Source organism: Scyliorhinus canicula, chromosome 10 (genome assembly GCF_902713615.1).
Source record: "Scyliorhinus canicula chromosome 10, sScyCan1.1, whole genome shotgun sequence".
Taxonomy (NCBI): domain Eukaryota; kingdom Metazoa; phylum Chordata; class Chondrichthyes; order Carcharhiniformes; family Scyliorhinidae; genus Scyliorhinus; species Scyliorhinus canicula.
This window is the reverse complement of record NC_052155.1, coordinates 144,776,844-144,799,711: the sequence shown is the minus strand read 5'-3', so window position 1 is coordinate 144,799,711 and position 22,868 is coordinate 144,776,844. Positions and strand designations below refer to the sequence as shown.

General features: G+C 50.9%; 1 protein-coding gene across 1 annotated transcript in view; it reads left to right on the top strand.

Annotated features, from left to right (window-relative positions):
* Nucleotides 1-21,860, top strand: part of itprid1 (ITPR interacting domain containing 1) — a 269,051-nt gene extending 247,191 nt beyond the window's left edge. Inside the window, exons 16-17 of the mRNA XM_038809821.1 lie at nucleotides 12,183-12,262; nucleotides 20,278-21,860. Of these exons, the coding sequence (XP_038665749.1) occupies nucleotides 12,183-12,248 (66 nt within the window). The 3' untranslated portion in view covers nucleotides 12,249-12,262; nucleotides 20,278-21,860. The remainder of the gene's footprint in view (nucleotides 1-12,182; nucleotides 12,263-20,277) is intronic.
* Nucleotides 21,861-22,868: the final 1,008 nt, after the last annotated feature.

Here is a 22,868-nt window from a genome sequence, read left to right as displayed (position 1 = left end):
TACCATTTTAAATAAATAATTAATTAACAAATCATCTTGTAAGCAAGGCTATTGACCTGTATATAGAACATAGAACAGTACAGCACAGAACAGGCCCTTCGGCTCTCGATGTTGTGCCGAGCAATGATCACCCTACTCAAACCCACGTATCCACCCTATACCCGTAACCCAACAACCCCCCCCCCCCCTTAACCTTACTTTTTAGGACACTACGGGCAATTTAGCATGGCCAGTCCACTTAACCCGCACATCTTTGGACTGTGGGAGGAAACCGGAGCACCCGGAGGAAATCCACGCACACACGGGGAGGACGTGCAGACTCCGCACAGACAGTGACCCAGCCGGGAACCGAACCTGGGACCCTGGAGCTGTGAAGCATTTATGCTAACCACCATGCTACCATGCTGCCCACACCATGCTACCGTGCTGCCCCACCATGCTACCGTGCTGCCCACTTCATACTCCATATACTCTTATATACTCCATAATATGTTGATGTGGGCAGGCAGGTAGGGCGGGGTAAGCTGTTTTTTTTAAAGCAAACCCTTCAAAAGGCAGGAAACAGTGGGTATCAGGGGCATTCCGCCAAAATGTTTCCCGGCCATTTGTTCCCCCTGCCTGACCACCACATCCCACCTTTCTATTACATTCAGCCCCCCAATAGGCCTCCCGTGCTTCTCTATCCAAAACGTGGGACATTCCTCGGTCGAGGGGCCATATTCCCATCTTCCCGGCACCTACTTATAGCCTCAGCTATGCCCACTGCTAAGTTCTTGCACTTCTGTGAGGGCTAGAGCTGCCAACCAATAAGACTGGGCAACAGCTCTCAAGGGCAGAAACCCAACCATCACCTCATTCATACCGCCTGCAGGTTGTAGCTGAGGGGCAGGCTGTAGCTTGATTAACATGGGCCAGCTAGCATCTAGTGTTTCTTCTATGTGATGGTCGTGATTGGGCAAGCAATACGCCTCACCCCCCCATGCTGTAATATTTAGCCCTGACAATCATTTTCAATCATATTTCTGGGCTGAGCATATTCTCGGTTGGGATTCAGACCATCATATAAACCAATTGATTTCAGTTTCACAAATCTCAGTTATCTTCTGGGGAAAAGTTAATCTGCAGTTTTTTCAAGAAATTCTAATTAATTTCTCATAAGCGTGGGACTGAGATGCTTGTTTTCATTTAACTGATTTGATGACTTTCTATTTGCAAGTTCTGTTGTACTTTTACTCAGTTTGCTCAACCTAGATTTCCCTCTGCTGTACCATCTGAAATTTAAAAATTGGCTAAGGAGGCCTATCATGATCTCCCCATCCTTAGATTAATTTTACTAATAGGGGAACTCAGTGGCCCTTCCTTGACCACCCGACTGCATGGACATTACATTGGGTAGGCAGGGGTCCAACAATTAATTCAGCCTTATACTTCCAAAGTGCTAAAAAGCGAGGGATCATCAGGAGAAGGCTGTCATTGTCCTTGGGACAATGGCGGCATGACCACAAAATGGTCTACTGAAGAGAAATGGATCCTTGTTAGAGGCATTTCTCCTTCCCCCTGGCCCAACAACATTCCTTTCTGAAGTTACCTTCAGCCTTACTGGAGGCAAATAAAACTCAAACTTAATCCCCATGAAGTTCATCTGTCCGATTTAAGTGGGCTTCTTTCTCATCTAAGGTGGAGATCCTCTTTAGCGAATCCAAGGATTCAGAATCAGTGTCAGCTAATGGATGGAAACCTGGAAGGAGGTGGGATTGACAGGCCTTGTGACGATATCACAGAAAACAAATTATTCAGTAGTGCTAATCAGATTTTAAAAGTTATTTTAAAAATTTGTTCCTTCAATTGAACTAAGCATTACTGAGGGAGAATATCAAAGAGCCATGATAGTAAGCTTCGATCAGGATCTGAGATATTAAAAATCTAATACAAGACCAGCAAGCGAGTCATTAAGAGAACTGAACTCAATGTACCAAGACGTTCGGTGAGGTACAGTGATGTACAGTGATTTACAGAGATGTACAGAGATGTAAGGTGATGCACAGTGATGTACGGTGATGTACTGTGATGTACTGTGATGTACAGAGATGTACAGAGATGTAAGGTGATGCACAGTGATGTACAGAGATGTAAGGTGATGCACAGTGATGTACAGAGATGTAAGGTGATGCACAGTGATGTACAGTGATGTACAGAGATGTACAGATATGTAAGGTGATGCACAGTGATGTACAGAGATGTACAGTGGTGTACAGAGATGTACTGTGATGTACAGAGATGTAAGGTGATGTACAGTGATGTACAGAGATGTAAGGTGATGCACAGTGATGTACAGAGATGTACAGAGATGTACAGAGATGTAAGGTGATGCACAGTGATGCCAGAGATGTATGGTGATGTACAGAGATGTAAGGTGATGCACAGTGATGCACAGTGATGCACAGTGATGTACAGTGATGTACAGAGATGTAAGGTGATGCACAGTGATGCACAGTGATGTACAGAGATGTACAGAGATGTAAGGTGATGCACAGTGATGCACAGTGATGTACAGAGATGTACAGAGATGCCAGAGATGTAAGGCGATGTACAGTGATGTACAGTGATGTACAGAGATGTACAGAGAAGTAAGGTGATGTACAGTGATGTACTGTGATATACTGTGATGTACAGTGATGTACAGAGATGTACAGTGATGTGCAGAGATGTACAGTGATGTACAGTGATGTACTGTGATGTACTGTGATGCACAGAGATGTACAGAAATGTAAGGTGATGCACAGTAATGTACAGTGATGTACAGAGATGTACAGAGATGTAAGGTGATGCACAGTGATGTACAGAGATGTAAGGTGATGCACAGTGATGTACTGTGATGTACTGTGATGCACAGAGATGTACAGAAATGTAAGGTGATGCACAGTAATGTACAGTGATGTACAGAGATGTACAGAGATGTAAGGTGATGCACAGTGATGTACAGAGATGTAAGGTGATGTACAGTGATGTACAGAGATGTACAGAGATGTACGGTGATGCACAGTGATGTACAGAGATGTACAGAGATGTAAGGTGATGTACAGTGATGTACTGTGATATACAGTGATGTACAGTGATGTACAGAGATGTAGTGATGTAGGAGATGTACAGTGATGTACAGAGATGTATGGTGATGTACAGAGATGTATGGCAATGTACAGTGATGTACTGTGATGTACTGTGATGTACAGAGATGTACAGAGATGTACGGTGATGTACAGTGATGTACAGTGATGTACAGAGATATACAGTGATGTACAGTGATGTACAGAGATGTATGGTGATGTACAGAGATGTATGGCGATGTACAGTGATGTACTGTGATGTACTGTGATGTACAGAGATGTACAGAGATGTAAGGTGATGCACAGTGATGTACAGAGATGTAAGGTGATGCACAGTGATGTACAGAGATGTAAGGTGATGCACAGTGATGTACAGTGATGTACAGAGATGTACAGATATGTAAGGTGATGCACAGTGATGTACAGAGATGTACAGTGGTGTACAGAGATGTATGGTGATGTACAGAGATGTATGGCGATGTACTGGGATGTACTGTGATGTACAGTGATGTACAGAAATGTAAGGTGATGCACAGTGATGTACAGTGATGTACAGTGATGTACAGAGATGTACAGTGATGTACAGAGATGTAAGGTGATGCACAGTGATGTACAGTGATGCACAGTGATGTACAGTGATGTACAGAGATGTAAGGTGATGCACAGTGATGTACAGAGATGTACAGTGATGTACAGAGATGTACAGAGATGTACTGTGATGTACAGAGATGTACTGTGATGTACAGAGATGTAAGGTGATGTACAGTGATGTACAGAGATGTAAGGTGATGCACAGTGATGTACAGTGATGTACAGTGATGCACAGTGATGTACAGTGATGTACAGAGATGTAAGGTGATGCACAGTGATGTACAGTGATGTACAGAGATGCACAGAGATGTAAGGTGATGCACAGTGATGTACAGTGATGCCAGAGATGTATGGTGATGTACAGAGATGTAAGGTGATGCACAGTGATGCACAGTGATGTACAGTGATGTACAGTGATGTACAGAGATGTAAGGTGATGCACAGTGATGCACAGTGATGTACAGAGATGTACAGAGATGTAAGGTGATGCACAGTGATGCACAGTGATGTACAGTGATGTACAGAGATGTACGGTGATGCACAGTGATGTACAGTGATGTACAGAGATGTACAGAGATGCCAGAGATGTAAGGCGATGTACAGTGATGTACAGTGATGTACAGAGATGTAAGGTGATGCACAGTGATGCCAGAGATGTAAGGTGATGTACGGTGATGTACAGTGATGTACGGTGATGTACAGAGATGTATGGCGATGTACAGTGATGTACAGTGATGTACAGAGATGTAAGGTGATGTACAGAGATGTAAGGTGATGTACAGTGATATACTGTGATGTACAGAGATGTACAGTGATGTACAGAGATGTATAGAGATGTAAGGTGATGCACAGTGATGTACAGTGATGTACAGAGATGTATGGTGATGTACAGAGATGTACAGTGATGTACATAGATGTACAGAGACGTAACGTGATGCACAGTGATGTACAGTGATGTACAGAGATGTATGGTGATGTACAGAGACGTACAGAGATGTACAGAGATGTAAGGTGATGCACAGTGATGTACAGTGATGTACAGAGATGTATCGTGATGTACAGAGATGTATGGTGATGTACAGTGATGTACAGTGATGTACAGAGATGTATGGTGATGTATGGTGATGAACAGTGATGTACTGTGATGTACAGTGATGTACAGTGATGTATAGTGATGTACAGTGATGTACAGAGATGTACTGTGATGTACAGAGATGTGCAGAGATGTGCAGAGATGTACAGAGATGTACTGTGATGTACTGTGATGTACAGAGATGTCCTGTGATGTACTGTGATATACTGTGATGTACAGAGATGCGCAGAGATGCATAGAGATGTACAGTGATGTATAGTGATGTACAAATTGTACAGTGAACAACAGAGTTGTACACGGATGAACACAGTTGTACTGTGATGTACGGTGATGTACAGAGATCTACGATAATATACAGAGCTGTACAGAGATGCACGATGATTTAAGAGCTGTACAGAGATGCACAATGATGTACAACAGTGATGTACCAAGATGTACGGTGATGTACGGAGCTGTACAGAGATGCACGGTGATGTACAGAGATGTATGGAGCTGTACAAAGATGTACGGCACTGTACAGAGATGTACGGTGATGTGGAGTGATGAACAATGATGTACAGAGATGTACAGTGATGTGCAGAGATGTACAGTGATGTACGGTGATGTACGGAGCTGTACAGAGATGCACGGTGATGTACAGAGATGTATGGAGCTGTACAAAGATGTACGGCACTGTACAGAGATGTACGATGATGTGGAGTGATGAACAATGATGTACAGAGATGTACAGTGATGTGCAGAGATGTACAGTGATGTACGGTGATGTACAAAGATGTACGGTGATGTGGAGCGATGAACAATGATGTGCAGTGATGTCCGTAGCTGTTCAGAGATGTACGAAGCTGTGCAGAGATGTACGGTGATGTACAGAGATGTACGGTGATGTGGTTGTGGTGATCCACCACTGTATATATATATGTGTGCCTGTATTAGGGATGTACAGCAGTACCTGCTATTACAGGTTTGCCGGTAAGCCCCTGCCGGCTAGCTCCGCCCACAGCTAGCAGTATAAATATTCATGGGTGCTCAAGAGCTGCTATTCTACAGCTGCAGTCGAAGGAATAACATCTCACGGTAATAAAGCCTCTCTTGTACCGATTCGTGTCTTTGTGTGCAATTGTTAGCGCATCAATTTATTACCGTGAGATTTTCCGCATCATGGACATCAAAATTATACTTGACCGCCTGCAGTTGGATCCGCAATCGCCGAATGCCAGAAAAGACTTTAACCACTGGCTGGCTGTCTTCGAGGCCTACATCACCTCAGCAGACCCTACACCATCGGAAGCTCAGGAAATTGAACTGCTCTACTCAACGTTGAGCTCCAGCGTGTTCCCGCTGATACAGGACGCGCCGAATTACACACGCGCCATGGAACTTCTCAAAGAAAATTATGTCCAGTCGACGAATGCTCTGTTTGCGAGGCATGTACTCGCCACTCGCGTCCAGCAACCGGGTGAGTCGATTGAGGACTTCTGGCGGGCCCTTATCCCTCTAGTACGGGACTGCGAGTGCCAGGCCGTCACGGCCACGGAACATTCCAATCACCTCATGCGAGATGCCTTTGTGACGGGTATTGCATCGGACCCATCCGGCAATGACTGCTGGAAGGAGCCGCGCTCGATCTTGCAGCGACAAAGACTTTAGCGCTCTCTATGACGGTCGCTTCCCGTAACGTACAATCCTACCCCGCCCACCGTGCAGCCCACCCATCCTACCCCTCGTGGAGCACGCAACCGACCCCCCCGACTGGGGCCGCTCCTGCGCAGTATGCCTGCGCTGCTCGCCACACCGCGCACCCTGGGGGTCCCTGCTGCTACTTCTGCGGCCAGCAGAAGCACCCCCGCCAGCGCTGCCCGGCCCGCGCCGCGAACTGTAAATCCTGTGGCAAGAAAGGCCACGTTGCAGCGGTGTGTCAGGCCCGCCCAATTGCCGCTATCACGCCCGACCTCTCCCCCTTCCTCAGCCGATCGCGCAATGTGCCCCGGCATCCGCTGCTCCCGGGGCCACGTGTGACCAGTTGACACCGCCATCTTCTCCCCCCAGGTCCACGTGCGATCAGTGGGCGTCGCCATCTTTCGCAGCCCCCGCAATGTATGCACCAGTTGGCACCGCCATCTTCCTCCCCCGATTCCACATGCGATCAGTGGGTGCCGCCAACTTGCTCCACCCCGCAACGTGCGCAGGTACTTCGGACGCCGCCATTTTGTCCTCCCCTCGGGACTGGACCATGGGACCCAGGTCGCTGCCGCTACTCATCGGACTCTTCGGATGATCGCCCGCTACTCACCTCCATGACGCTCGACCAATCCCGTCCCCACAACCTGGCTACCGCTTCAACGACGGAGCTCATCAACGGCCACGTGACCTCCTGCCTACTTGACTTCGGGAGCACCGATAGCTTCATCCACCACGGTAAGGCGCTGCTCCCTCGTGGTCCATCCCGCCAACCAGCGGATCTCCCTGGCCTCCGGATTCCACTCTGTTCCGATCCAGGGTTTCTGTCTGGTCAAAATCACCATACAAGACGTTGAATTCAGCCGTTTCTGCCTGTACATTCTCCCCAACCTCTGGGTGACACTTTTACTGGGCCTGGACTTCCAATGTAACCTGCAGAGCCTCACCCTCAAATTTGGCGGACCCCTACCCCCACTCACCGTTTGCGGCCTCACGACCCTCAAGGTTGACCCTCCCTCCCTCTTTGCCAATCTGACTGCAGATTACAAGCCCGTCGCCACCAGGAGCCGACGGTACAGCACCCAGGACAAGACCTTCATCAGGTCCGAAGTCCAGCGGCTGCTTCGGGAGGGTATTATCGAGGCCAGCAACAGTCCCTAGAGAGCCCAAGTGGTGGTGGTTAAAACTGGGGAGAAACACAGGATGGTCGTGTACTATAGCCAGACCATCAATCGATACACGCAGCTTGATGCGTACCACCTCCCTCGCATATCTGATATGGTCAACCAGATTGCACTTAGACAATGTCACTTTCTGCGGCCACGACCAGCAGGACCATGACGCCAACCTTGCCAAATTTCTCCACACCGCATCTCTTCTCAACCTCACTTATAACAAGGAGAAGTGCGTATTCAACACAGACCACTTAGACATCCTCGGCCACGTAGTCCAAAACGGACTACTGGGGCCCGATCCTGACCGCATGCGACCTCTCATGGAGCTTCCCCTCCCCCACTGCCCCAAGGCTCTCAAACGATGCCTGGGGTTCTTTTCTTACTACGCCCAGTGGGTCCCACAATACGCGGACAAGGCCCGCCCACTGATCCAGTCCACGCAATTTCCCCTTACGGCTGAGGCACAACAGGCCTTCGCCCGTATTCACTCAGACATAGCCAAGGCCGGGATGCAAGCAGTAGACGAGACACTGCCCTTCCAAGTAGAGAGCGACGCTTCAGATGTCGCCCTTGCCGCCACTCTAAACCAGGCAGGCAGACCCGTGGCATTCTTTTCCCGCACCCTCCATGCCTCCGAAATTCAACATTCCTCTGTTGAAAAGGAGGCCCAGGCAATCGTTGAGGCAGTGCAGCACAGGAGGCATTACCTGGCCAGCAGGAGGGTCACCCTCCTCACTGACCAATGGTCAGTAGCCTTCATGTTCAACAACACGCAGCGGGGCAAGATCAAAAACGACAAAATCTTGCGGTGGAGAATCGAGCTCTCCACCAATAATTATGAGATCTTGTATCGCCCCGGCAAGCTCAACGAGCCCCCAGACGCCCTCTCCCGAGGTACATGTGCCAGCGCACAAGTGAACCAGCTCTGTGCCTTGTACGAGAGCCTTTGCCATCCGGGGGTCACTCGGTTGTACCACCTCGTCAAAGCCCGCAACCTGCCCTACTCCGTCGCGGAAGTACGGACAGTCACCAGAGACTGCCAGGTCTGTGCGGAGTGCAAGGCGCGCAAGCCAGATCGCGCGTGCCTGGTGAAAGCGTCCCGCCCCTTTGAACGCCTCAGCGTGGATTTCAAAGGGCCCCTCCCCTCCACCGTCCGCAACATCTACATCCTTAGTGTGGTCGATGAATTCTCTAGGTTCCCCTTCACCATCCCATGCCCGGATATGACGTCTGCCACCGTCATCAAGGCCCTCGATTCCATATTCGCTCTGTTCGGTTTCCCCGACTACATCCACAGTGACAGGGAATCCTCATTCATGAGTGATGAGCTGCGTCAGTTCCTGCTCAGCAGGGGTATTGCCACCAGCAGGACGACCAGCTACAATCCCTGTGGAAACGGGCAGGTAGAGAGGGAGAACGGGACGGTATGGAGGGCCGTCCAGCTGGCCCTATGGTCCAGGAACCTCCTAGCCGCTCACTAGCAGCAGGTCCTCCCTGATGCACTCCACTCCATTCGGTCACTGCTGTGCACCGCGACTAACACACCCCATGAACGTGTTTTTACCTTCCCTAGGAAGTCTACATCCGGGGTGTCGCTCCCGACTTGTCTCGCAGCTCCAAGACCAGTTCTACTGCGTACGCATGTCAGACACCACAAGGCGGACCCCTTGGTGGACATGGTACGCTTGCTCCACGCGAACCCCCAGTATGCCTACGTGGAGTTCCCCGACGGCCGCCAGGATACAGTCTTGCTAAGGGACCTGGCTCCCTTGGGTGCCGATCCCACGCCCACACACCTCCGCACCCACGCGCCACCCTCCCTTTCCCCGGCACCCCCAACATCAGCCCCACCAGGTCCATCCCTCGTTCCCCTGCCCACACGAGAGGACATGGAATATTTTGGTACGCTCCCGGAGTCGTCCAGCCACTGGCCAGCACCAACAACGCCACCACCGATGCCGTCAACGCCGACACCGCCTGTGCAGACGTCGCCACCACTGCTGCGTCGCTCTCAATGGACCGTCAGACCGCCAGTCAGACTCAACCTATGACGGGCACCGGGTTGCAAGATGGACACTTGATTTTATTTCCTCTCCCCCCCTGTAAATAAATCACGGATTATGTATAATAGTTTCACGTCACCCCCGCAGGATTCATTCTTAACAGGGGGTGAATGTGGTGATCCCCCACTGTATATATATGTGTGTGCTTGTATTAGGGGATGTACAGCAGTACCTGCTATTACAGGTTTGCCGGTAAGCCCCTGCCGGCTAGCTCCGCCCACAGGAAGCAGTAGAAATATTCATAAGTGCTCCTGAGCTGCCATTCTACAGCTGCAGTCGAAGGAATAACATCTCACGGTAATAAAGCCTCTCTTGTACCGATTCGTGTCTTTGTGTGCAATTGTTAGCGCATCAGTGGTGTGGTGAACAGTGATGTACGGTGATGTACAGAGATGTGCGGAAATGGATCCGGTTCCCTGGCTTTGCCAAGAAGACCCAAGGCGACGCCATTGAGCACTGGTCTCCACAAATGGTGGTGTCTGGGGGGGTGGGGGGGGGGCAAGTGGGTCAGCCCTGAACTGGGGGGGGTGGGGAGAGGAACTAGGAAAATCCACGGGGGGGGGGGGGGGGGTTGAATTGCACAATAGGGAGGGGGGGGTTGAATTGTTATGCGGGTGGCAGGCAGCCAGCTGCAGAACCTCACTATCAGGCCACCATTTTGAATCGGTGGCCCAATAGCAGGATTCCCTCGAGAATCCCTTGCAATCCTCGCCATGCATTAATTTGCATGGCGAAGGATTGGGAATCGCTTCCTCATTTTGGTGGTGCAATTCAGCTTCTGTGGGAGACATTGGGCTGAATTCTCCATTTCTGCGGCTGACGGAGCCAGCGGAGCATTTGTGGACTTTTACGGCCAAGAAATCGGCGCTGACCCCGTACCGATTCCAGGACCGATGAAGGGTGAAATTCCCGACCTACGCGCCGAAAACGGCCGGAGAATCCCAGGCCACGCATGCGCACGGATGAGGATCAGCAGCGGTCGCGCCATACAACATGGCGCTGGCCATGCGTAGACCAGTACTGCTATCCACGACCTCACAGCCCACCCTTTGGCCACCCCCCACCAGTCCCCCCAGCCCTCGCAAAAGCCCCCCCCCCCACCCCCTGCCCAGCGGCACAAATCCCAGCTCAGTCTGCCGACGCTGAACAGAGTCCGCAGCCGCCACGCCGGTTCCTGCACAGCTCAGACCACATGTTGGAAATTCGGCCCGTCGAGGGTGGAGGGCCGGCAGATGATGTGCCAATGCTGTTGCAACGGCGCCACAAGGCCGCCATTTCCAAGGAGGCAGAGCATGGCCAACCGACGTCAAACCGGCGCCACCCTCCATTTGGCCGTCAGAGCCCATTCTCTGCCCGATTAGCGAACACGATTTTGGCATTGGGCAACGGAGAATCCCGCCCATTGTCTCCCAAATGGAGACTTTCGCTACACTTCAAAAGCGTAAACTTTGGCTATCAAGTGCTTTCAGTCTAGTGGTCATGAAAGGTGCTGTATAAATGCAAGTATATCTCTCTCAATTTTTCTGAACCCTCCATCCTCATTGAATGCCTCCCAATTACACCAACACTAATTTACCTTCAAGTCCTGAAAGACATGCTTGTTAGGTTAATTGGACATTCTGAATTCTCCCTCTGTGTACCCGAACAGGCGCCAGAGTGTGGCAATTAGGGGATTTTCAGAGTAACTTCATTGCAGTGTTAATGTAAGCCTACTTGTGACAATAAAGATTCTTATTATAGTAGCTGTTTCCAATCCTATTTTGTCAATCACATCCCAATATGCAATAATACAGGACAACATGATGAGGGGACAATGCAAAAGTAATATACAGAAAAATATCGTAAAACATTGGCGGGAATTCTTCATCCGTTTATTCCGGTGGGATTCTCCAGTCCCGTTGCAGTGAATGAGGGAACGCCAAATTCGCCGTTCTCACTGGCAGCCTTGGTGGGGTGAACTCGGAGAATCCCAGCCATTATTTACAATAATGTAATACAATATAATTAGGATAACAAAATATACAACAGCACAGGACTATCGAATATGGATACATTAATACACAACATGCAGCCCAATGATACAATGCAACTAAATCTCCAGTAACAAAGAGAGACATGATACAGGGCAACACAACAGAATATAATGCCGGACAGCACATGACTGAGAAACACAATATACAATGAAGCCAGGCAACAGTAACTTATATTTATGCAGCTTCTTTAACAAAATAAAATGTCCCAAGGTGCTAACACAGAAGAAAATATGACTTAGAGCCAGCCAAGAAGATATCAGGTTAAATGGCAAAAAACGTGACCCAAGGCAAGAGCGATGGAGTCAGTATTTAATGAATAGAGTTTAGGGCGGGGACAGAAGACAATAACATGAGACTTGCCAATAGTTAATTGGAGGAAGTCTTGGCAATATAATAAAATGTAACACATTTCTGACTAGTCATTGACAGCAAAATCTCTGTTTCAGATTAAACAATCATTTCAACAGCTCCGATCACCAAGTCCTGAACCAACGGAAAGTATTAACCATTGAAGAACCTTCACATGGTAGGTTGGACTTAGTACTGTGGATACAAGCAAGTATTAAGTCGTAGCAGATTCTTAAAAGGGATTAACATCGAGGAAGAAGTAGCGAGGCATCTGGATAGAAATTGCCCCATTGGACAGACGCAGCGTGGGTTCATAAAGGGCAGGTCGAGCCTAACTAATTTCGTGAAATTATTTTAGGATATTACCAATGTGGTAGATAACGGGGAGCCAATGGATGTGGCATATCTAGATTTCCAGAAAGTTTTTGACAAGGTGCCACACAAAAGGTTGCTGCATAACATAATGATGCATGGTGTTAAGGTTAAAATAGTAGAATGGATAGAGGATTGGTTAATTAATAGAAAGCAAAGAGTGGGGATTAATGGGTGTTTCTCTGGTTGGCAATCAGTAGCTAGTGGTATCCCTCAAGGATCAGTGTTGGGCCCACAACTGTTCACAATCTACATAGATGATTTGGAGTTGGGGACCAAGTGAATTGTTTCCAAGTTTCCAGACAACACTAAGATGAGTGGTAAAGCAATAAGTGCAGAGGATACTGGAAGACTGCAGAAGGATTTGGATAGGTTAAGTGAATAAGCTGGGGTGAATGATGGAATACAATGGGCGAAATTCTCCGCCCCCCACGACGGGTGGGAGAATAGCGGGAGGGCCTTCCCGACTTTTTTGACGCCCTCCCGCTATTCTCCCACCCCCCCGCCGAAATCCCGACACGAATCGCTGCCGCCGTTTTTTTACGGCCGGCAGCGATTCACAGCTGTTAGAAGGGCCGAAGTCCCAGCCCTTTACGACCTTTTTACGAACGGCAAACACACCTGGTCCTGCCGTTCGTAAAAACGTCGTGACTACCTGGAAAAAAATAACCATGGCACCGATTGGCACGGCAGTACCACGGCCGTGCCAAGGGTGCCATGGGCCCGCGATCGGTGCCCACCGATCGCGGGCAGCGGGCCCGATGCCCGCGCACTATTTGTCCTTCCGCCGCCCCGCAGTATCAATACGCGGGGCGGCTGAGGGGCAACCCGGACCGCGCATGCGCGGGTTTCGCGCAAAAACGCGGTGACGTCACCCGCGCATGCGCGGGTGGCGTCTTCCCACCTGCGCATGCGCGGCTGACGTCATATGACGCGTCAGCCGGCGCTAAATCCGACAAGCGGGTTTAACGATTTTCGTTAAGCCCGACTTGTCGGAGCCTCCGACGTCGGGCTGCTAGCCCCGACGGGGGACCAGAATCGGTCCCCCGTCGGGAAGGGGCGCGATGCCGTAAAACCCGCCCGGGTTTTACGGCGGTTTGACGATTTTTCCCGTTTTGGGAGAATTTCGCCCAATGTTTACAATTGTGAGGCTATCCATTTTGGTAGGAATAACAGCAAAAGTGATTTTTATTTAAATGATAAAATATTAAAACATGCTGCTATGCACAGGGACCTGGGTGTCCTTGTATCCGAGTGCAAGAGGCGCAAAAAGTTGGTTTACAGGTGCAACAGGTGATTAAGAAGGCGAATGGAGACTTCCGGTTGCGGTGAGGCGGAGCTAAGCCGCACGTTCGGTAGCTCCCGCTATTTTTGGTCTTTTGGGCTCTTTTAAGGGCCCGCAGCGGTGCTGGTTGGACTGTTCCCCGGGTGGGAACACATCCACTGTGCTTATCTGCCTGTGGATGGACTGGACCAGGAGCGGAGCGGTCAAAAAAATCAGCTTTGGAGCAGAGAAAGGTGCGAGGCAGGAAAAACAAGATGGCGGCGGGCGGGGAACCGGCAGCTTGGCAGCAGTGGGCGCAGGAGCAGCAGGAGCTGCTCCATCGCTGCTTCAGAGAGCTGAAGGCTGAGATCCTGGAACCGTTTAAGGCCTCGCTGGACAAGCTCATGGCGACTCAGACGGCTCAGGGTGCGGAGATCCGAGAGCTACGGCAAAAGGCCTCAGAGAGCGAGGACGAACTCCTGGGCCTGGCAGTGAAGGTGGAGTCGCACGAGGCGCTTCACAAGAAATGGCTGGCAAGGATGGAGGAGATGGAGAACCGATCCCGTCGGAAGAACATGCGGAATCTGGGCCTCCCGGAGGGGCTGGAAGGTTTGGATTTGGGGGCCTACGTGGTTGATGCTGAACTTGTTAATGGATGAAGGGTCGTTCCAAGGATTCCTGGAGCTAGAGGGGGGGCCCATCGAGTGCTGTTGAGGAAGCCCAGGCCGAATGAGCCGCCTAGGGCGGTGCTGGTCCGGTTTCACCGCTTTGTTGACTGTGAGTGCGTGCTGAGATGGGCGAAGAAGGAAAGGTGCAGCAAGTGGGAGAATGCAGAGATCAGGATCTATCAGGACTGGAGCGTGGAGGTGGCGAAGAGAAGGGCTGGTTTCAATCGGGCGAAGGGAGTGCTTCACAGGAAGGGGGTGAAGTTTGGCCTGCTACAGCTGGCTCGCCTCTGGGTCCAGGCAGAGATGTTGGACTCAAACTGAGGACCGGGGGGCTGGGGAATGATGTACATAGTCCGGAGGCTCTGTCCTCCTTGGTATCCTTTCGTTTTATTGGCTGTGTTTCATGTTGCCTTTTTGCTGTTCTGCTTTTTCGCTTTTTGGGGCCGTTATTTATTTATTGGGGTGCTTTTTCGTTTTTTCACTGGTGGAGGGTTGGGGAGCTGCTCGTGGTCCTGCTGGGTCATGTGCCCGTCTCTTTCTCGCGTGTTGGGTCGGGAGGGTGCGAGGTTTGGGATGGAAGCGCGGGTTTTCTTCCCGCGCTGGAGGAGGAGTGGGCGGGGCCAACACAGGAAGGGGGGAATGGTGGTTGTGTTGCATCGGGGGGGGGGGGGGGGGGGGTGTCGTTGGGATGGCGGGAGCAGCCGGGGTCAGCAGGAGTCGGCTGACTTACGGAAGTATAATGGAAGGGGTTACGCTGCTAGGGGGCCCTAGCTTGGGGGGGGGGCGGTTTGGGGAGGGGGGAAGTGGGGGGGGGAGTACCGGGTTGCTGCTGCAGGGGCCGTAGGGGAACTGCTGGTGAAGGGGGAGGTTGAGGGGGGGTTTGCCACCGTGGGGAACGGGCCGGGGGGGGGGGGGGTCCCTGGGCACGTGGTGAGCCGTGGGAGAGCTATGGCTGACCGGCGCAGAGGGAGGGGGAAGACCCCCCAGATTCGGCTGGTCACATGCAAAGCGTGGGGGCTGAATGGACCGGTGAAGCGGTCCCGGGTCTTGGCACACCTGAAGGCGCTGGGTGTGGACGTGGCTATGCTCCAGGAGACGCACCTTAAGGTGGCGGATCAGGTGAGGCTGAGAAGAGGCTGGGTGGAGTAGGTGTTTCACTCGGGACTTGATGCGAGGAATCGAGGGGTGGCGATCATAGTTTGCAAGAGCTTGTCATTTGTTGCGTCGAGTGTGGTGGCGGACAGTGCAGGTAGATACGTAATGGTGAGTGGTAGACTCCAGGGGGAGCGGGTGGTTCTGGTCAATGTGTACGACCCCAACTGGGACGATGTGGGCTTCATGCGGCGAATGTTGAGCCGGATCCTGGACCTGGAGACGGGGGGTTTGATCGTGGGAGGGGACTTTAATACGGTGCTGGATCCAGCTCTGGATCGTTCAAAGTCTAGGACGGGCAAGAGACCGGCGGCGGCCTCGGTGCTGAGGGGGTTCATGGATCAGATGGGAGGGGTAGACCCTTGGAGGTTTTTGAGGCCGGGAGGCAGGAAGTTCTCCTTTTTCCCTCATGTCCACAAGGCTTAGTCCTGGATTGACTTTTTTGTTCTCAGCAGGGCGCTAATCCCGAGAGTGGTGGGGGCGGAGTATTCGGCAATAGTCATGTCTGACCATGCTCCGCATTCGGTGGGCCTGGAGCTCGGGGCGGGGAAGGATCAGCGCCCGCTGTGGAGGTTAGATGTGGGGCTTCTGGCAGAGGAGGAAGTATGTGGGCGGGTCCGTAGGGGCATAGAGGGGTATTTGGAAGCCAACGATAGCGGGGAGGTGCAAGTTGGGGTGGTTTGGGAAGCGCTGAAGGCTGTGGTTAGAGGGGAGCTGATATCTATTCGGGTGCACAGGAAGAGGGGGGGAGAGGGTTGAGAGGGAGAGGTTGGTGGAAGAAATGGTAAGGGTGGACAGGAGGTATGCAGATGTCCCGGAGGAGGGGCTCCTGAGGAAGCGTCATAGTCTCCAAGCGGGGTTTGATATACTGACCACCCGGAAGGCGGAGTCGCAGTGGAGGAGGGCGCAGGGGGCGGTATATGAGTATGGGGAGAAGGCAAGTCGGATGCTGGCCCACATGCTCCGGAAGCGGGAGGCAGCGAGAGAGATCAGGGGAGTCACAGACGCAGGAGGGAACTTGGTGCGGGGTGGCAGGGACATTAATGGGGTGTTCAGATCCTTTTACGAGATGCTGTACTGGGCGGTGCCCCCTAGGGAGGTGGGCGGGATGGACCGCTTTTTGGATAAGCTGGAGTTCCCAAGAGTAGAGGATGAGCGGGTGGAGGGTCTGGGGGCCCCAATTGAGTTGGAGGAACTGATGGAGGCGCTGGGGAGCATGCAGACAGGGAAAGTACCAGGACCTGACGGGTTCCCGGTGGAGTTCTATAAGAAGTTTTCAGATCTGCTGGGCCCGCTGCTTGTGAGGACCCTGAATGAGGCGAGGGGGGGGGCTCTGCCCCCGACGATGTCTAGAGCAATAATCTTACTGATCCTGAAGAGGGATAAGGACCCCCTCCAGTGTGGGTCTACAGGCCGATTTCGCTCCTGAACGTGGACGCAAAGTTGTTGGCTAAGATACTGTCCAGGAGGGTGGAAAATGTGGTCCCGATGGTTATCCATGAGGACCAAACGGGGTTTGTGAAGGGGAGGCAGCTGAATGTCAACGTACGGCGGCTTCTTAATGTTATGATGATGGCGTCGGCGGATGGGGAGGCGGAAATAGTAGCATCGATGGATGCGGAGAAAGCTTTTGATAGGGTGGAGTGGAGCTACCTGTGGGAAGTGCTGAGGAGGTTTAGGTTTGGTGAGGGATTCATTAGCTGGGTGAGGTTGCTGTACAGCTCCCCGGTGGCGAGCGTGGTGACGAATGGGAGGAGGTCGGAGGACTTTCGGCTTTCCCGGGGGACGTGTTAGCAATTGAGCCCTTGGCCATGGCGCTGAGGGATTAGAAAAACTGGAGAGGGATTGTGTGTGGGGGGGGGGGGGGGGGGGGGGGTGGAGCACCGGTTGTCGTTGTACGCAGATGATTTACTGTTGTACATCGCGGATCCGGCGGTGGGATGCCAGAGGTGGGATGCTTGGGGAGTTTGGGGATTTTTCGGGCTATAAGCTCAAAGTGGGGAAGAGTGAGCTGTTTGTGCTGCACCTGGGGGACCAGGAGAGGGAGATAGGAGAGCTCCCATTGAAGAGGGCGGAGAGGAGCTTTAGATATCTTGGCGTCCAGATAGCTAGGAGCTGGGGGGCCCTGCACAGGCTAAACTTTTCGAGGCTGGTGGAACAGATGGAGGAGGAGTTGAGGAGGTGGGACGCGCTGCCACTCCCTTTGGCGGGTAGGGTCCAGTCAGTTAAGATGACGGTGCTCCTGAGGTTTTTGTTCCTTTTCCAGTGCCTCCCCATATTGATTCCGAAGGCTTTTTTTAAGAGGGTTAATAAGTGTATTCTGGGGTTCGTGTGGGCGCGGAAGAACCCGAGAGTGAGGAGGGTATTCCTGGGGCGAGGAAGGGAGGTAGGCGGCTTGGCGTTGTCCAACTTGTGTGGGTACTACTGGGCTGCGAACGTGGCACTGATTCATAGCTGGGTGATGGAGGGGAGGGTGCCACATGGAAGAGGCTGGAGGTGACATCCTGTGTGGGTACGAGATTGGAGGCATTGGTGACGGCGCCGCTCCCACTCCCCCGGCAAGGTACTCTACGAGTCCGGTAGTGGTGGCGTCCCTCAAAATTTGGGGTCAGTGGAGGCGGCATCGGGGGGAAGTGAAGGCCTCAGTGTGGGCCCCGATATGGGGCAATCACCGGTTTGCACCAGGGAGAATAGATGGTGGGTTTTTGAGTTGGCATAGGGCAGGCATCAGGCGGATGGGGGACCTTTTCCTCGATGGGAAGTTTGCGACTTTAGAGGAGTTGGAGGGGAAGTGGGGTCTCCCCCCGGGAATGCTTTCAGGTACATGCAGATTAGGGCATTTGTTAAGCGGCAGCTGGCGGAATTCCCACTGCTACCGCCTATTGGGGACGCAGGATAGGGTGCTCTCGGGGACGTGGGTCGGTGAGGGTAGGATCTCGGCAATTTATCAGGTGATGCAGGAGGAGGAGGAGGCCTCGGTGAATGAGCTGAAAGCGAAGTTGGAGAATGAGCTTGGGGAAGAGATCGACGATGGGACGTGGGAAGATGCCCTGGGGAGGGTGAACTCGTCTCTTCTTGTGCACAGCTCAGCTTAATTCAGCTGAAGGTGCTGCATAGGGCGCACATGACTGGGGCAGGATGAGCCAGTTCTTTGGGGGAGAGGACAGGTGTGGGAGGTGTTCGGGAGGCCCGGCGAACCGCACCCACATGTTCTGGGGCTCGCGATCTTTGGGGTGGCATCGGAGCCGTGAGTGCAGGAGGCGAGAGAGGCCGGTACACTGGCCTTTGCGTCTCTAGTAGCCCGGCGTAGGATTCTCTTACAGTGGAAGGACGCAAAGCCGCCGAGCCCGGAGGCCTGGATTAACGACATGGCCGGGTTCATCAGGCTGGAGAAGGTTAAGTTTGCCCTGAGGGGGTCGGTACAAGGGTTCTTCCGGTGGTGGCAGCCCTTTCTCGATTTCCTGGCGGAGGGTTAGAGGGTGGTCAATCTCAGCAGCAACCCGGGGAGGGGGGGGTTCGGGGTCTGTTAAGGGGGTTTGTTTCTGCGACGGTGTGTTTGCTATTTTCTTCTTTTTTGTATTGTTATTAAGTTATTCATTCATTGCTCTGTATTCGGGGGGGTTTATTTATCTCTTTATTTCTACACCTTGTTTACTTTATTGTTGGGAGAAAACGTGTTGTTGAAAAATTTGAATAAAAATTATTTTTAAAAAAAGAAGGCGAATGGAATTTTGTCCCTTATTGCTAGAGGGGTGGAGTTTAAGACGAGGGAGGTTATGCTGCAACTGTATAAAGTGTGAGTGAGGCCACACCTGGAGTATTATGTTCAGTTTTGGTCTCCTTCCCCGAGAAAGGACGTACTGGCGCTGGAGGGTGTGCAGAGGAGATTCACTAGGTTAATCCCAGAGTTGAGGGGGTCGGATTACGAGGAGAGGTTGAGTAGACTGGGACTGTACTTGTTGGAATTTAGAAGGATGCGGTGGTGGGGGGGGGGTCGTATAGAATAGATAGGATAGATGCGGGGAGGTTGTTTCCACGGGCGGGTGAAAGCAGAACTAGGGGGCATAGTCTCAAAATAAGAGGAAGTCGATTTCGGACTGAGTTTAGGAGGAACATCTTCACCCAAAGGGTTGTGAATCTATGGAAATCCCTGCCCAATGAAGCAGGTGAGGCTCCTTAATTAAATGTTTTCAAGATAAAGATAGATAGTTTTTTGAAGAATAAAGGAAAATGGTTGAATAATCATGGTTGTGGTGTTCGGGCGGGAAAGTAGAGCTGAGTCCACAAAAGATCAGCCATCACCTCATTGAATGGCGAAGCAGGCTCGAAGTGCCAGATGGCCTACTCCTGCTCCTAGTTCTTGTGTTCTTTTGATTCCAGCCCCGGGTCACTGTCCTTGTGGAGTTTGCACATTCTCCCCGTATCTGCGTGAGTCTCACCCCCACAACCCAAAGATGTACAGAGTAGGTGGATTGGCCATGCTAAATTGCCCCTTAATTAGAAAAAAAATTGGGTACTCTAAATTCATTTTCAGGATTCCATTTTCTTTTATTTAATGCTAGGCATATTGTCACAATGGTTAGCGACAGACTCTAGCCCCTATTTGTGTACCACTTGATGAAATTAAAATAAATGATTTTATTTTCTAGACTGACTGTGGAAATTCACAGGTGTATATCATGTTTTATTTAAAATGCTAAAATAGATCTAAAATACTGACGTCTTCGTTCATTGCAGGTTCATGCGTGAAGCTAGGTAGTTTGTATTTTGTGATCAAAGTCGTTAATGCAACACAAAAGAAATCTACTGAAGACCTCAAAGGGGATCGGAATAAAAACAGAAAATGCTGGAAAAACCCAGCAGGTCTGGCAGCATCTGTGGAGAGAGAAACAGAATTAACGTTTCGAGTCCATGTGACCCATCAACAGGAGCCTGATTGATTCTTGGATTGACTGCATTTTCTCCTCTAGTTTGTGAACTCCAGTGAACTCACGATCTCTTCATTTTAAATGCCCCCAACTCTAACTCAAGCGATTGTGGAAATCATTCATTACCACCAACAAAACCAACAATAAATGCAAACTTTAATAGTTCATAACGACGTGCTCCACATGAAGCCCAGCACACAACTTGCTTCTGTTCATTAGCCTTACATGTTTCCGCAAAATGTAGTGACTACAGAAATGGAGAACATTTTTTAATCATTTACATTGGATCTAAATCTTCGGAAGTACCTTCACCTTAAGTGGGTTAGTTAAAACTAAGTGCAGTCTCCACCAGAAGTCAAGTTAAAGAGGCAGGAGTAATTGAATCAGGCTATGTCTGTGATTCAGCACTCATTTTAAAGACCAATGTTTTATATATCTCTGAAGAATGGCTCCATCCACAGTTACAGTGCATACTCTATAGAAAAACTTGCTGTGCTGTAAGTGCACCTTCTTCCTGGTGGTAACAATGCCGTGCCTTCACTTTGAAGCATGTGATAGGTTTACACTTTGACTATAATTGTAAACTTACTGAGGCAATGAGATCACATGAAGTGTAGTCAAAGCTAAGTTTTTTAATGCAGTTTTTAATATTTTTATTTGTAATACTTTGTTGCTGATCGTTCATGAATTGCACTGATGTAGTTTCCTGATCCCTCCTCCATCTTAATCTTGCCACAGTTGTTCCTGGTAATGTAAATACTTTCTACCTTGGTAAATAATGAAGCTCACATTGCAGCTGAACGTGTTTCACTTTTGAAGATGTCTGAATCGTTGAATCGAGCATCAAGCAAAAAACACATGCAGGGCGTCAAACATGTTGCTAGTCTCCCGGTCCGTCCCGCCAGACCCAACGGATTTCCCGCTCAGACATGGCGGGAAAATGCAAAGTCCACATCTGCATTAATTTGAATGCAATTATAGGGTTAAGGCCAGGTTCAATGACCTCCTGTGATGTTCCTGCTCCCTTTTTTTAAAAGCAGCTGTCTCTTTGTTCTGAACAACTTCCCAGAAAGATGTGACGCAGATCGAGAGAGAGAGAACCTGGGGCAGGATTTTGAGTCGGCTGACGCCGGAATCGGGAAACGCAATTGGGTGGAGAATCGGTTCCGACGCCAAAATCATAGCGGGTGTCAATTTCATGTCAAAACGCAATTCTCCGTTGCCCTGTTAGTGGCATCAATGCGTTCCAGAACACACGTACAGTTAATATATAGTTCATGTCATTGGCATATGATTAGCGGGCCCGGCCTGGAATTCTCCCGGGCCTCCGCGATTCTCCGCCTCCACTGGAACAAAATCCCGATGGTGAGGCCGGCATGTGGTGCAGTGGTTAGCACTGGGACTGCGGCGCTGAGGACCCGGATTCGAATCTCGGCCCTGGGTCACTCTCTGTGTGGAGTTTGCACATTCTCACCATGTCAGCGCGGGTTTCACCCCCACAACCCAAAGATGTGCTGGTTAGGTGGATTGGCCACGCTAAATTACCCTTAATTGGAAAAGAAAAAATAATTGGCTACTCTAAATTTAAAAATAAAAATCGGGAAACCGGCGCTGTGGCTGCTGAGGGAGAGAGAGGGGGTACAGAAAGTGTCCAACATCACCATAGTGTGCTGACAGTCATGCCACTGGCCAGAGGGCTTCTGCTAGGGCCGGGGGGGGGGGGGGAATATCAAGGGGTGGCCAGGGTTGTGGGGTCAGAGTAAAAGGGCATGGAGCACCATTATCACGGCCTGCAAGGCAGCCATGCAGCTGCGCACGCCACTGACTGCCCACTGGGTTTCCCCCCCCCCCAGGGCATCCACTAGGTGTCCTCTGGCCACAGGCGATCCATCAGTGGGATTGGCACACTCCAGCTCAACCAGTGCCATCTTGTTGGCTGGGATGGTGTGTGGGGAATGAAGTGTGTATATGTGGCTGCAGCTTGTCAGTCTCCTGAAGGTCAATCATGGACCCAACAAATCCCGCACCATTTCTCATTGGAATCGATCGTGTTCCACATGGTGCCGGTGCTAGGCCGTTAACAGTCGCTGAATCAGTCAAGGTGCGGCACCACGTTTGCTGTTGTGGAAGTCCACGAATCCTCCCCAGCATCTCAGGAATGGAAAATCCAGCCATTGATCTTTCTATTGTGGTAAAGAAAGTTCTGAAATGCTTTCGGCGCAATCTCCTTGACCGTATGTTCTCTGTCCAACTAGGAAGGAGGCATTGCTGGATCTGGTGTTGGGAAATTAAGAGGGTCAGGTGAACCGAAACCTGAATTTTTGACACAATGATTAAGCTCCCCAGCTTATTCAGAATTCCGCCGAAGGTCTATTCCTGGAAGTTATGCCCACTGGCACC